The following is a 14,798-nucleotide window of genomic DNA, read 5'->3' on the forward strand; positions in this document are numbered from 1 at the left end:
TAATTTACATAGAGCTGGAAAGGGTTACAAAGTGATTTCAAAGACTTCAAAATTCACCAGTCTACAATTAGGTAAAGAATCTACAACTGGAGACACTTTGGGACTATGGCTACTCTCCCAAGAAGTGGGCAGTCAGTCAAAATGACCCCAAGAGCACAACAAACACTCATTAATGAGGTAAAGAAGCACCCCAGAGTGACAGCCTAAGATTTGAAGGCATCATTGGAACTGACTAACACTAACACAGGCCAGGTTGAGATTCACACAGGATTTTCCACTAACACAAGGTTTTTACTGTTCTCAATAAAGACATGAAAAATCTTAATTTGTTTAGTGTTATTATTTTAGGCACATTATATTTGTTAATACTAATATAAGATTAGATTTAATGACAAATCTAAATCCAATCCAAAGGGTTCACATACTCTTTTGTTGTTATTGTATAATAGATACTCTAGTATCTATGGCACTAATTTTAGACATGTTAAGTCTACAATCTATACAAACAATCACATTTTATCTTTTTTTTATTAAACCAGTGATTTGGGGAATATAAAAGCAGAGCAGTGCACTCTCAATACTGCAGTGACTGATCTTGGGCTGAAATTCCAGACTGTAACACAATCACACAAAAAAGTGTTATAAACAAGATCACAGTGGCACAGGGCGAGTGGCAGCTAGCCAACAGCAGGACCAGTGCATGCTGCTCTCTGAATCTCTACAAATCCATGGCAACAGACTCTTATAACAGCAATCTCCCATGTCAGCTGCTGTTCTCCTGACTCTGTTACTGCTCCTCTCACTGGATCATATGAAACATAAACTGTGGTTTATATATATATATATATATAATGATTATTATTATCAGGTTATTCCATTAATGGGTTTTTTCTTGATGGCACAGACATATTCCAAGATGACAATGCCAGGAAACATCAGGCTATGAGATTGTTCAGGCAGCATGGATCGTGGATTGGCCACCAAAGAGTCCAGACCTTAACCCCACTGAGAATCTTTAGGATGTGCTGGAGAAGACTTTGCACAGTGGTCTGACTCCCCCATCATCAATGCAAGATCTCAACTCTAGATCGGAATAAATGTTGTGACATTGCCAAAGCCTGTTAAAATGATGCCACAGATGCCAAGGCACATCAGAGACAGAAAAATTAAACCTACGAAGAAAAGTAAACTGTACATACTGTGAAATAAAGAGGAGGTTCGGTTATGTTCTGGGGCTGCTTTGCTCCATCTTGCACAGAAGCTAAAACATGCAGTCTGGAGAAGGCACCCTTCAAACCTAAGATAGCTTGAGCAGTTTGCTTGTGAGGAGTGGACCACAATACCTGTGTAACAGGTGCAGAAGTCTCATTGAGAGTTACAGAAATCGGTGGCTTGCAGCCTCACAAGGTTCTGTAACAAAATATTAATTTCATTTTTGTCCAGGCCAGTTTCATTAGTTTGTTTTTTAAAAAGGTTTGTTGAACAAATAAATAAATAAATAATAACTCAAAAGCAATGTCTGATGTTCATGAGTTAATTTTAGTAGTTTTATTTATTATTACTTTTGTCAGTTTGAAGTTATTTAAGTGACCTTTGTGGGTTTTTCATTTTTTAACAGAAGGGTACCAACAATTTTGTCAAAATTGTTGTATATATATATATATATATATATATATATATATATATATATATATATATATATATATATATATATATATGTGTGTGTGTGTGTGTGTGTGTGTGTGTATATATATAGCTCTGTACAAGCAATATACTTTTCTCCAAACACACACACACACACACACATTTTTTATTTAATTTAGGTGTAGCTAGACTCATGATAACAAATCTTAAATAAAGATGAAAACTAAGATCTTAAGCATAAGAATTATTGAAATAACATTAACAGGCTTGAGTTCTGGATAGAAAGAGAAAGACCGATCACCTTAAGGCTCTTACAGCCTTGAGATAAATTGCCAACTAATGCAACTTTGTTCTTAATTAGTTCAGAGAATCTCCAACAAATCCTGCAGTATTTATACATCCTTAAAGGCATATGGTGTGAGCCAAGAAAATGGAAATATACTATACATTACATTTTCTAGCCAGTGGGTTTGTTAACTTTTTCTGCCTGTGACCTAAATGAAAAATTCAGTTCACCATAGGACACAGGCTCATTAAAACATGTTGATACTGTTTTAATGTGCAGAGCCACCAAGAGAGGGCTCAAGATTCATTTAGGTCCATAGCCACGGTTCAGAAAAGCCCTCATCTAGGCCATTCATCACATTCGAATAATGCAAGAGTCTATGAGAGTATGAAAAAAACAAGACTTTCTAAAGGGGGAAATGAAAAATGACAGATTCCTCAGGGGAAAAATTAGAAAAAGGAGAATATAGATTGAGTTTGCAAAGTCTCCAAAAGTGAATTGCTAATGACACTGTTTAATGCCTAAGGCAAATTAAAACCTTTTCCCTTTGAGTTTTGCTTGTGAGGCAATATTTTGTCCAAGAAAGTGGCTTACAGGCCACTGCAGCTCAATAATCTAAAGTCTAGCACATACACACAAAAACTCAAAAAATACATGACACCAGCTCAAAGCTCTGTACAAGCAATATACTTTTCTCCAAACACACACACACAGACAGTAATGTAGCTAATTTGTAAGCATAAATCAAAATGATTATATCCATTATAGGAGAGTTATCAAAAGGATCTAATGGATAAAGATGAGTAACTGTCATTTTGTAGCTCTCAGTAGAGAACAAGAGCTGTCTGCCACGTGTTCCTCTTCTTTACAGACTGCCTGGCTGGATATGTGGTTAGTCACACATATATCTGTAAACGCTACTGACTGCTGGTCATTCAGGAAACAGGCCATTTTAACTAATGGTTATTACAGTCCCAGCTCATATTTTAATGGTATTAATTAAGAATAAAAATGTCACACAGCCATTTGTGGTGAGCAAAAAGTCCCATTAAACCTGTTAATGTAAATTCATGTTAATGAGGTTAGTGTTTTTATAGAAAATAAAGCAAAATCAAAAAGAAGTATTTTAACAATTATTTTCAACAAAAATAAGATTTAAAGCAGGGACACAAACACTAAATATTAAATTATGTTCCAATATATTCTTACCTTATCTTTGTCTTCTACCAGATCACTGAGTATATCATCAGGGTCCAAAATTCCCCCGTCACAATATTCAACATGGTGAGTGCGAACCAGGAAATCACCTTCCTATAACACAAGACAAAACCAGTGTAAATTATCAACTTAATATGAGTTTATATGAATAGACATTTCAAACATTGACAACTCTCCTCACTTTGCTTACACTGCACTTTCTAGAATTCTATTTTAAGCTGAAATTCATTGTGGAACAGCAGAGCTCTTTACTTTTTTAGTGTGATAAATTACCTAGTGCATGAAGTTACTGAACAATGTACACCCTCAGAAACAGAAAAAACTAGTCCTTAGTGACTGGATCATGTTTTGATATTTACTTTAGTCATCGATGTGATAAATGATCATAAAATGAATCGCTTCATATCTTAAGTTCTTCTTACCAGGCATACACACATTATGATGTGGACACTTAAGAATAAAAAGTAGATTTAAACTTCATTGAGTCCTAAAACTGAATAAAACTGAAACTCTATAACGCAGCCATAAAGTTCTTCTCTTGTGGTCACCAACTCCTTTTTACTATTTCACATTATATTACTCTCGATTCCCCTTCCCCACTTTGTTTCTTTCCTCCACATCTTACACATCTTTCCCTAGGTGCATTGTACAGATTACAACACCAGCCTGATCCTTTCTCTCTCCCTGCACACTACCTTTCTCTGCTGTGTTGAGTGTGTGATTAATGACACCAACACTGCACTGGACAGCTGACTACATAGAGCTGCTTGCTGAACAACATATTGAGTCAACACACACACAAGCACATACAGTACACACACATACAAAAGCACACACAGCCTAAGGAAAGGTATGACTCAAAATGTTAACAGGGTTCTCCATTAAATCACCCTTCCAGGGTCAGATGCTTGTCAATGCTGTAGTACAAAAACTCCCATCAGGGACAGTGTAGGATGAAGCATGGTGCTCTGTGTCCCTGGTTATCACTGTAAGATGCATTGTCTAAAGCAGTTGCCATTTCTAAACTTTACAGCAACTCTTTGCATTTAATGACTTACTTACTAACTTACAATACAGTTGCCTTACTGCAAGACGACAGTACAGCACTTGGTGAGCACATCATAAAGACTAATAAAAACATTTTTTAAAAATAGAAAAAGAACAGGCTAGGGAGTGTGGTACAGCAGAGAAATGCGGATGACCAAATTCTGCTTAAGTTGTTAAGGACTTTACAGTGTGTGCATAATTATTAAACAAGCCTGTATTCTAATGTTTTGTTTTGTTTTTTCACAAATATCATTCCACCCACAACATCACTGTCACCTCAATGTTCACTCTGTAGAATCATTTCCAGTAGCTCTAGTTGCTTGGCTGGGTCAAGTTTAATATTCTGTCAGGTATCTAGGCAGTTTTTAACTGCTAAAAGAACTAAAACATATTGAAGAACCAAAAAAATTAAACTGTCAGAAGTACACAACATTATTGACAAAGCCAAAATGCTTAGGTGTGATCTCTATCAATGTGCATTGACAGGGTCAAAACAACGCCTTGAAAAGGAAAGCTGCTAATTAAAATTAGGCATGAAACTTTAACAGACCCCATAGTCTCGAGGGCCACCATCTTAGAGAACTCAAAAATATGATGAAAATCACACAACCTGAAGCATCAACAATGGGTCAAAAGAGAAGACTTATTTTTTAATACCATTTTTTATAGACTGATACAATTGGAGTGACACTGGATAGAGCAGACAGATGGGCTCCTGGCTGGAGCATTACTGGACACAGGACACCAGTTCAACTCAAGTGTCAGCACGGTAGTGGTGGGGTAATGATGTGGGCTGTTATCATCAATGATGAAATGGTTAAGAAATGGTAGTGATAGATGGTTTGAAAACTGACTCCAGCTACTACATACTACTGGCAGTGTCTAGAAGACACTTTATATAAAGTAGTGGTACAAGAAGTCTGCAGCTTTCAAACAGATCTTGATTAATGCGGGACAAAGCTCGATCTCATGCATCCAGTTACTTCACTAATGGCTAGCCAATTTCAAAGGCCTTAACAATTACAAAATAATGACATCACTAGATTTAAATCCAAATGAAAACTCGTAGGCCCTCCTCAAGCATGTGGTTTATGGTCAGGGAGCAATATACATGGCTGAACAGCATCTAGGAGTCTGTGCTCGGAGCTTCAGCTAAAATTGCACACAAACAAAATAACTGACAGATTTCATGGATGTAAAAATGTATGAATTCTGCATAATCATTAGCCATAAAATAAACAACATGTTATTAAAGTAAACAAGTTCAACAATTAAATTATTCAAATCTGTATTTAAAAACTTGACTACCCTGAATGTAGTCATCCTTCACTGCCATCTGGCACCAGCTGACATATTGTTAATTACAAATGTGATTGAGTTTGCTTGCTTCAGACAAAAAGTTTAGCCTTTGTTAAATATGACCTGGGTCTATAAAAATATATGTTTTATACAAAACAAAACACTTCAGTGTTTTTTAACCACCCCTGTTACACAAGATTTAGAAACTGGGGCTATTTATATAGCTAAATTCTCCGTCTCTCCTTTCTTCCTCCCTCCCTCGCTTCTGGGACTTTATTGTAACACTGACCTGGCTGGCACCGAGGCCAGATATGAGCGAATATTTTTATGATTCCTAGGGAAATGTAGGAAAGTGTCCTGTACATTTTTTGTAACTTTTCTGCTGTCAGCTTTGCACGTTGTATTACACTGAGTCCAATTTGTTTCTTTCCACTAGGGCTTCAGAATGAGTTCCACTAAATCTAAACTTTGTTTTCACTGGTCAAGTGGTCAAGTGTTCAATCCAATCATCCCTTAGTAGTGCAAAGCACTGTAAAGCAACTTTACAGTGTATTTCATTCATTTCATTAATTCATAATGTTCCACATTATTTACAGAGAACAAGGCAAGAGAGAAGCATTAGGGGGAAAAAAAAAAGTACAGCACATATATTGTATTGCACTTTTCAGAGTTCAAGTTTTTTATTTTAACTTTTAATGCGCATAGGGACTTGAGGCATCAACAGTTTGAATGCTTTGCCCATCTTTTTTAGTAATTTTTATGAGGCTTGTAATAAATCTTCAATTATTGCATCAAAACCAGAATGTCCATTCTTTATGATTTCTATCTATCTAATGAACATTAAAAGTGACGATACAAAGGTGTGTGCTTCTCTATTAAATACCATTTACACTTGCAATGGCTAAAACATGTTAAAGTTATCAAAATGTGGTAAATAATGTTAATGTTTTTAAAAAATTATTACTTCATAATTTCATTTTTCCTGCTGTTCTTTGTCATATAATCATAGTAAAAAAAAACAAAAAAATTTTGAGAATGTGGACTTTTAATTTAACTAAAGTAAACTATAATTAGTTTCAGCCCTAAATGTCTTATAAAGTACTGCTCATTTGAAAAACACCAATTAATAAAAAAAAGCATTAAATAATGTGAAGATTAAATAATGAATCACTCAAAACTACACATTAGTGGCTTAGCAGAAAAATACACCATTTCAAAAATATTTTCTATTATTTTGAAAATAATTTTTTCTCAAATGTATCCAACATTTACTGTCTCCAGGCTTCTCAGTTCTTCTTAGATGATATGATATGATATGATATGATATGATATGATATGATATGATAGAAAACTTGACTGTTGATGAGATCACTGATCAAATCTCATGTCCTCTTAGGCTTTTTATTACTGTCCTACTTCCAGTGTTTTAATCACTTGTGAAAATAATTGAGAGAATAATAGATAAAAGTCATATTTAGTTACTCTAGAATATCTGTTATCTTCAACTGCTTTCCATTTAACTTACAATTAAACAGCACACCACTGTAACATCATGGAAACACACTGGAAAACCACATATTCTTTCTGTATTTAAAACATGTGAGCCACAGGAATCACATTCAAATTATATGGTTTAATTGTTGCAGAAAAGAATGCGATGATAATGACTGAGTGCATACCATCAACATCCAACACCCTCATTCCTTTGGTGACCTGCTATTGTTTTTAGGTCAGCAACCCCCATCTGATCTCTTGTTACAGTAGGAAAGCCATACACTTAAGAATAGCTGTGAGCACACAGATTGATATAATCAAGTATTCAGATGTACTGCTTGAAAAATATGATATTTTTGTGAACTGCATCTAACTCAGTCAGTTTAAAAACCTACAGGAGCATTCAGATATTTTCTGACTAAAGATAAGAGTTGTAAACACACTGATCTAATCTGAAAATCCAGAGGATTAGCACTTAATACAGAGTTCACTGTACTGCAGATAATCTTGGGTAATTCCAGTATTTGACTGTCATGATAAGATCTACAAATGATAATTAGTTTGGAGTTAAACCCTTGAGTTAAACTCTATTGTAGGTTTTTGGTTTTGCTAAGAATGTGGATGACCTTCCACCTCTCCATACCTTACCTCTGAATCTCTTAAATCTTTCTAGTTTGCCAGTTGACGCAAGTTTGGTATGTATGCTGCTGTCAAAACTGGAAGCAGTGCAAAAAAATGGATTTATGTACACAAAACAGTAATCTGGAGTACACTATAAGCATACTTTGGATGCTGTCTACACAAAGCATGAAAGGCACCTTCTGAGACATTTTATATCAACTCTCCTAGATAAAAAATCTATTTCAAATATTTAGGAGCTAGGTCAAACGTAAGAGGTCTGGAATTCATTTCATCTGGTATTTCAGGTGTGCCAGTATTATAAAGCATTAATGCTGAGATCCCTTGAAGCTGAACAAACATTATTTTGTAGCGATATAAATACTGGTGCAGCACCTAATTCTTTGAAGAAAGACAGAATCAAAGTTAAATTGTTCCTCTCCACATCCTGTGATCCAGCAGTAACAAAGCTTGTCTTCTGTGGCAAGCAAATTGTGGAAATACCATGGTAACCATTACTCACCATCTTAACATTTCAGCTTTCCACATTTCAGATGGCCACGCTTGACTTATCTAAATAAGCAAACTTAGGTTTCTATGATTCAACATTTTATTTTATTAGCACAATGAGTTAGGAATCTATTATCCATATATTTTGATAGTCTATCTTTGGCAAACTCACCATACTTTTATTCAGAAAATCGTGTCTGCCATTATGTGAGAATGGGATAGAGTAGAATAGAATATGTGTGAGACTGGATCAATAAAGTCCTGCAGTTTGACTGCAGAGAAGGCAGTCTGTGTTTCCTCCCTGTCTGTCCCTCCCTCTCAGAAATAATTGCCTCTGCTCTGGCATAGGGACAGAATGTTTTACAGTTTTATCAGCTTGTTTGGCCACGCCTCATCAGCATTCCTCCCCTGGCTAATAAAACTACAGCACACACCCACATATGCAGGAACCCCTTCATGCACATGCACCTTACAATTTATATGCGCAAGTATACAAATGCATATGGTGCACACACCATTAGGTTACAAAAGAAGCAGGTTTCACAGTGTGTTTCTATCATTTTTAGACATACACATAACACCTTTATTGCTAACATTATGTTAAAGTTAAATGCAATCTGCTAATGTAGGTACACAAACATCTACTGTATGTAAAGACAGTCAACTCAAATCACAGCTCACTTAAAACCTGAACATATGATCCCATATGACTGTCATGTTGTCATTGTTGTTAGCTAAGATTAGACCTGAAACCACATCAACAGGCATCACAACACACTTGTCTGTTTGGCCAAAGATGAATAAGAATCCTGTCAACAAGTTAATGACTTCCTGACAACTCCCCACAACCTCTGCTTTCCTCCCTCCCTCCTCTTCCTCTGGCTACTCTCCCTCTTCCCCCAGCTAAGCTACCTCCTTTTTTCAAAGGTGTGATCATTTCCTCCCTGAAACCTCTCCACGATCATCTGCATGATCATTTTACTTTTTCTTTAATGTTACTTTCTCCTCTTTTTCTCCTACCACATTTTTGACTTGCCTCTATGTTCATCCATCAATAGATAGTTCTAGATTATAGCTGCCTGTTTTTGCATCTTGGCTGTATAACAAATAATTACAGATCATGGCCCACTTACTGGAGTTTCCTGGTATATTGAGTGAGGTGGATGACAATTAACCTATTAGTGTCACACTAGCTGAGTGACAGGCCACATATCTAAGAAAGAACAATTCACTTCAGCAGTACACGTTCAACCTTCTGTCAGACTGTCCTCAACCTCTCCCATAGGTTGCACTGGAGCCAAATATTAATGCATAAAAAAACTAATAAAAGACTGTTCAAGGTATATTATCGTATTTCGATTCTTTTTTTGGTTTATTCCATTGTGCTGTCTACATGAACTGTCTTTATTTAGTAATGGAGGAACTAATGGATGAGTATATTTCAGCTACAGCATGCAGTGATGAGGCATCATGTAAATAGAAAATGTCTAGTATGTGAAATAAATGTTTATCCTAATGACCAAAATCAACCACTTGAAATGTTTTGTTTGTTCATTTTAGTGTTTATTAGTCTATTAGTTTATTATTTTTGTAAGGGTTATTTAGGATTTATGAGGATGTTTTTTCTCACAGAAAAAAATGAATGATTCTCTCAACTATGACTTTACAGCTTAGCATCGTCAGTGAGTTACAAGTGTATGTCCAATAAGAGATTAACCAAAAACTGTGTTATATATTGTATCGTGTATTAGTATAGTACGAAAACAGCTTTACATAATCTGAGAGTCTACACTGTACTTAGACTTTTCGATGCAGCAGTATAATACAAGTCTGGCTTACTCACCAGCATTCTCTTACTGCCATTCATTTTCTAACAGTAAGAAGGTGATGAACGTGACACGTAACAAAAAATATTGATAGTCAAGAACTGAAATACAAAATTAAACACTCTCTGAAACTCAACTTAAGAATAGACCTCAAAGATCCCCAACTCAACTTCAGATCACTAAAATGTAGCTTTAATGCTAGTGTTAGTGTTAGTTCCTCTTAAGCACTGCTGTGGGAACTCTTAACAAAGCAGCTGATAAATGAAACTGCTGGTGTTAGTTAGCTACAGTAGTTGTAGGCAGAAACACATGAGCTGATAAAATGTTTTACTATACGCAGCATACTCTCTAAGTAGGATGAAGCAGATAGAGAGGAAGGAGAGAGGAGACAGGCAGAAACTGTCCCTTTGACAATTTAAAAACATGATTTGCCTTGCACTGGGAGGGAGGATTAGTGACTGGACTGCTCTGCCACACACACACATCCTGACTTTCTAATCCTGGAACACATTAACGACCATAATTACACAGCTACAACAACAGATTAGTGTTGCAGTAAAATGACTGAGCGATGGGAGGAAAGCAAAAAAAGTACACATACAAACAAATGGAAAGGAAGGCAAAGAGGAAGATGAAGTAATTAAGCAGATATATTCACCAATTCCAGAGAGGGGGAAGAAAGTTGTGCAGGAGGAGGCAGCCAAGGGATGGGAGGGAGTAAGAAAATGTGAAAACAAACAAAACAGAAGAACATTTAAACAATAAGCAAGCATAAGCAAAGATGCCCAAACTATCGGAAATTAGGAGGAGTGACTGTGGATGGAGAAGTAAAAACAGGAATGTCAAGGAGGAGAGCCTTAAAAGTGCTGACTAAAGTGTGAGGAGAGAAAGAAAACAGAGAAAGAGAGGAGGAGAAAGAAGAAGAGTGGTAGGACAGCAAAGCACATGGTACATTTGCTTAACAAGGCATTTCATTCACACAAACCGAAAACAAAATGTTTAAGCACCCTGAGACCTAATCAATAAAGCAGGGAGGTGCATCATCCACACATCCAGAGCTGCAGGAAAACATTCCTGGAGCATTCACTCTGTCTCTCAGTGAACATCAATAACACTTAAAAAGGTCCAGCTTACGACCAGAACTAAACAACACTGCACCATAGTGTTCATTCCACTTCTACAATTATGTAGTGCAACAGGAATTAAAATATATTTTTATAAGAACCTAATGCATACATTCCTGCCTGTTTTAAACTGTGTACTAACTAAAACATCAATTTACATTTTATTACATTTTCTGTCCTATCCATCAGTGTTTTTCATGTGGTGGGAATCTTTGGATCAAATGAACAACAAGTGAAGTCTTTTGTGGAATACAAACAATAACAAGTTGGGTGCTTCCAAATGTTCCATGCTTCTCAAGGACACACAGCTTACTGCAAATCACTACAGATGATAGAGAACACTCCGTCGCCTGGTTGAAAAAGGGGAACATATGCTTTGCTTGCTATGCAGTACAATGTGCTCCACTCCGCAGAGCACAGTTAAAGTTAACAATGCATATCCTAGCAATAGACCTTTTTCACAACTGACATTTAGACATGTCACAGCACGACAAGCACAAGTGAAACAACTTTTATCAACAATGGCTTACAACACCAGGATGATGAAGCTAGCTGATCTAAATGGAATGCTGTTGTTTGTTGTCAGTTACACCTGCACTGTTCCTGCTGCCACATACCAAAATGTCTGCTGTGAAAAAGGTCGAAGGAGGCCCTCAAATGTCAGTCAACAGCTGCCACTGCAAACACCCGCCCAGTGGTTAACAGCTTAGACACCGTTTTACAAATGTTCAAGCGGTATTGTCATTAGTCAAAATTTGCAGTTTGTATTTCCTTACACAAAAGTGAGAACTTAAATTTCAAATTTGAACACTTTAAATGACACTACCTGGGCCAGCTTTTCATCTGTACTACAACTCACAAAGAAGGAACAGGAGGTGAAGGTGAAAGCATTCAAAGACAAGACAAGTTCAAATCAAAGGGAAGCAATGGTTCCTGCTATATGAAGAGCAGGAAGTGAGGTGAAGAGGTACTAGCAAGAAGAAAAGGATGATAAATAAAATGAAGGGGGCAAAATACATAAGAGCACTGTGGGAAGAAGGAGTGGGAAGGGGATGGTATACAGGTAGATGAAAGCAGCTTAAGAGCCAAAAAAGGCAGCGAGAGCAAGAAAACACAGAGGGTGGAAAAAATGAGTGCATGGCTGGTGTGCTCTTTGAATAATGGAGCCAATATGAAGCGAGTCACTGAGAAGATTTGGTTGTCTGATGGGGGTCACAGGGTCCCTGCCCTGAGAGCAGTGCAGGGAATCAACAGCAGTCATAAAGGAATCGCAAGAGGGAGTCATTTGCATTTTACACTCACAACCAAAGTGAAAACGCCTCATGCCTAAAAGTGAAAACGTCTCATGCCTGCTCCTGTCTGGACCATCACAATTCATATCAGATATGCTTTTAATTTTTTATACAGCAATTATGGAGAACTGGACCTCCTGGCTTTGTCTAATTTCCCAAGACTTTGGGATATGAAAATCATATGGTTCTTTCATAAAATAAAAATGACAGATTTTGATTATTCTTTTTTATGACTTCAGGGAAAACTTCAAATGTTATGAAAGTGCTGTTTCATAAAAAGTTATCTCTGTTTTTTTCAGTCTTTTGGGAGTTCATCTGTCCATCTTTAGACATTATTACAAAACTATTTCTTACAAAGAATAATGTAGCTAACTCGAGGCTCCAAGGTCAGATAGATTCAAATCAAGATAAAATTACATTTGTTCACTTTTATCTTCATTTTCCCAAGCACTGGTATCAGTGACAATGAAATGTCATTCTACAGCTGCAATTACTTCCACGGAAAAAGTTTGACAAACGAGCTGCATTTATATGGAAAAACATCCATCATAACTGCATGTTAAAGGGGATGTAGAAGGTGAGTTACTTTCGAGGTGTTATCTGCTATATTTAGCAAGTAATGTCCATATAAAACAATACCTTTCAGGTATCTGGCACGTTGCCTCGCATGTCCTTCAAACTAACACGTGTGTTGTGCAGCTTGTTAGTAATAATAATAAACACCACTGCCCGGACATGAAGCAACAACTCCAAAACATACAGTTTGCTTTCACAACACTGCCAAAGAGGTTAACTGTGATTTTTAATAGCATGTATGTGTGTATTTTTAACTTCTGAACAGTACCTGTTCCAGGAGTTTTCTGTATCTCTGCGTGGCTTGTTGGATGAGGTCCCTCACGGTCCATCCCTCCTTGCAGGGCACCACCACACCTGTCTGCCCAAAGGTCACCGTCACCTTCATTACGACACTTTCCACTTCATCCAAGATTCAGGCCCTCAGGATGTGAGTGATAAACCAGGAGGGAAGGCTCCAAATTGTAGACTGCCCACCAGAAGGTCTGGATGAGGAGGCAGCGATGTGATCACCCAGAAAAGACAATGGTGGGAGAAAACAAGGCCTGACAGTGAGTGACCTGAGGGGACATGCTGAAAACATCTGCATCCAAATAAAACTTGCATCGCTCAAACCAACTTCTGCAAAAGCAACACAGCTTGTTAAATGAACCAGAGTAGACAGAGCTCATTACTAAAACGGTGAGATGTGTTTACAGTCTGTCCTGGCCATGCCTGCCACATGTTACAGCCACAGATCAAGGTGATCATCACAGCTGCGATGTCACTGTTCTTATGGTCATCAGGGTTGTCGCTCCCTGTCCCACCTCCTCACGATCAAGCTATTCAACAGGTCCATGTACAAAGTTTGTGAAACGCTGCAGTGTTTTCATGGTGTTGTTAAACTGCATTTCTCACTGAAAACGAACTGGCTAACTTCTCCTGACAGAGGCTAGCTTTCTGTCAGCTAGCTCCAGTTGGCTAAAGATGTTTAGCTTAGATCCAGTAACCTGGCCCGGCTAAAATAACAAGCGCAGGATGAGAGCTCTCATCCGCCTCAAGCATTAGTTCTCCTCACGCCCTTCTCCTCTACACCAGGTGATACGTTACAGCTTGTTTGGACAAATAAGTAAAAGCAAATGAAAAGTTTCACATCAGAGAAAGCGAGCTGAGCCTTGTGCTAGCTAACGTTAGCCACCTTAGCTGAACTTTGGAGGGAGGGATGCAGTCGCTCGGGCATCATTCCATAAGTTTTCTCTCTCTCGCAAATTTCCTCTTTTCCAAGCGGTCAGTAACATCCACCGTCTCAGCGACAGGCCCGGTAAGGAGCCGTGGATGTGACATTCATGATCGGGGACACTGTGGAGGCGACGTGACTCGGTAAAGAGCAGTAAAGTGTGCGTTGACAAACTTTGGGATTCCTCCGGTCCGCTCCTGACCAGCTCCTCCACCGAGCTGCTGTCACCTCTTAAAGGGGAAGTGCTCCAATTACCGCTGCACCGAGGCGCTCAGCACTTTTACTTCTGCAGACTTATTTACTCGTTACATGGACCTCCTGACAGATATCTGTCCGGATTCAAAGTGCAAAACATAATAAGATAATAAATTAAGGTACATGAAGTAGTTCACATCAGCTTGGTCTTTACCAGCTGCTGTTTTTGTTCCATATCAAGTCTCTAATTTTCTTTGTTTGTACTTTTTACCCTTCAACGTGTATTATTTACTGCACATATATTATGCCCTTTCTTTAGTTTAGTTCCTCTTTGGCTCAAAATAATAGACTATTTCATTTTGAGTTTCAGTCAATTACAATTCATCGAGTACAGAAAAACATCTGTCAGTTCAGTACACACGACCACAATCATAGGAAAGACTGCTGACTTGACTG

General features: G+C 37.6%; 1 protein-coding gene across 7 annotated transcripts in view; it reads right to left on the minus strand.

Annotated features, from left to right (window-relative positions):
• LOC113172885 (partitioning defective 3 homolog B-like) overlaps positions 1 to 14,378 on the minus strand; it is a 172,917-nt gene extending 158,539 nt beyond the window's left edge. For all 7 annotated transcript variants that reach the window (XM_026375939.1, XM_026375944.1, XM_026375942.1 and 4 more), the window contains exons 1-3: positions 14,109 to 14,378; positions 13,203 to 13,416; positions 3,140 to 3,241 (exon numbers count right to left, since the gene is read on the minus strand). In XM_026375939.1, coding sequence (XP_026231724.1) covers positions 3,140 to 3,241; positions 13,203 to 13,319 — 219 coding nt within the window. In that variant the 5' untranslated portion in view covers positions 13,320 to 13,416; positions 14,109 to 14,378. The remainder of the gene's footprint in view (positions 1 to 3,139; positions 3,242 to 13,202; positions 13,417 to 14,108) is intronic.
• Positions 14,379 to 14,798: the final 420 nt, after the last annotated feature.

This window comes from Anabas testudineus, chromosome 21 (assembly GCF_900324465.2).
Source record: "Anabas testudineus chromosome 21, fAnaTes1.2, whole genome shotgun sequence".
NCBI classification, from domain to species: domain Eukaryota; kingdom Metazoa; phylum Chordata; class Actinopteri; order Anabantiformes; family Anabantidae; genus Anabas; species Anabas testudineus.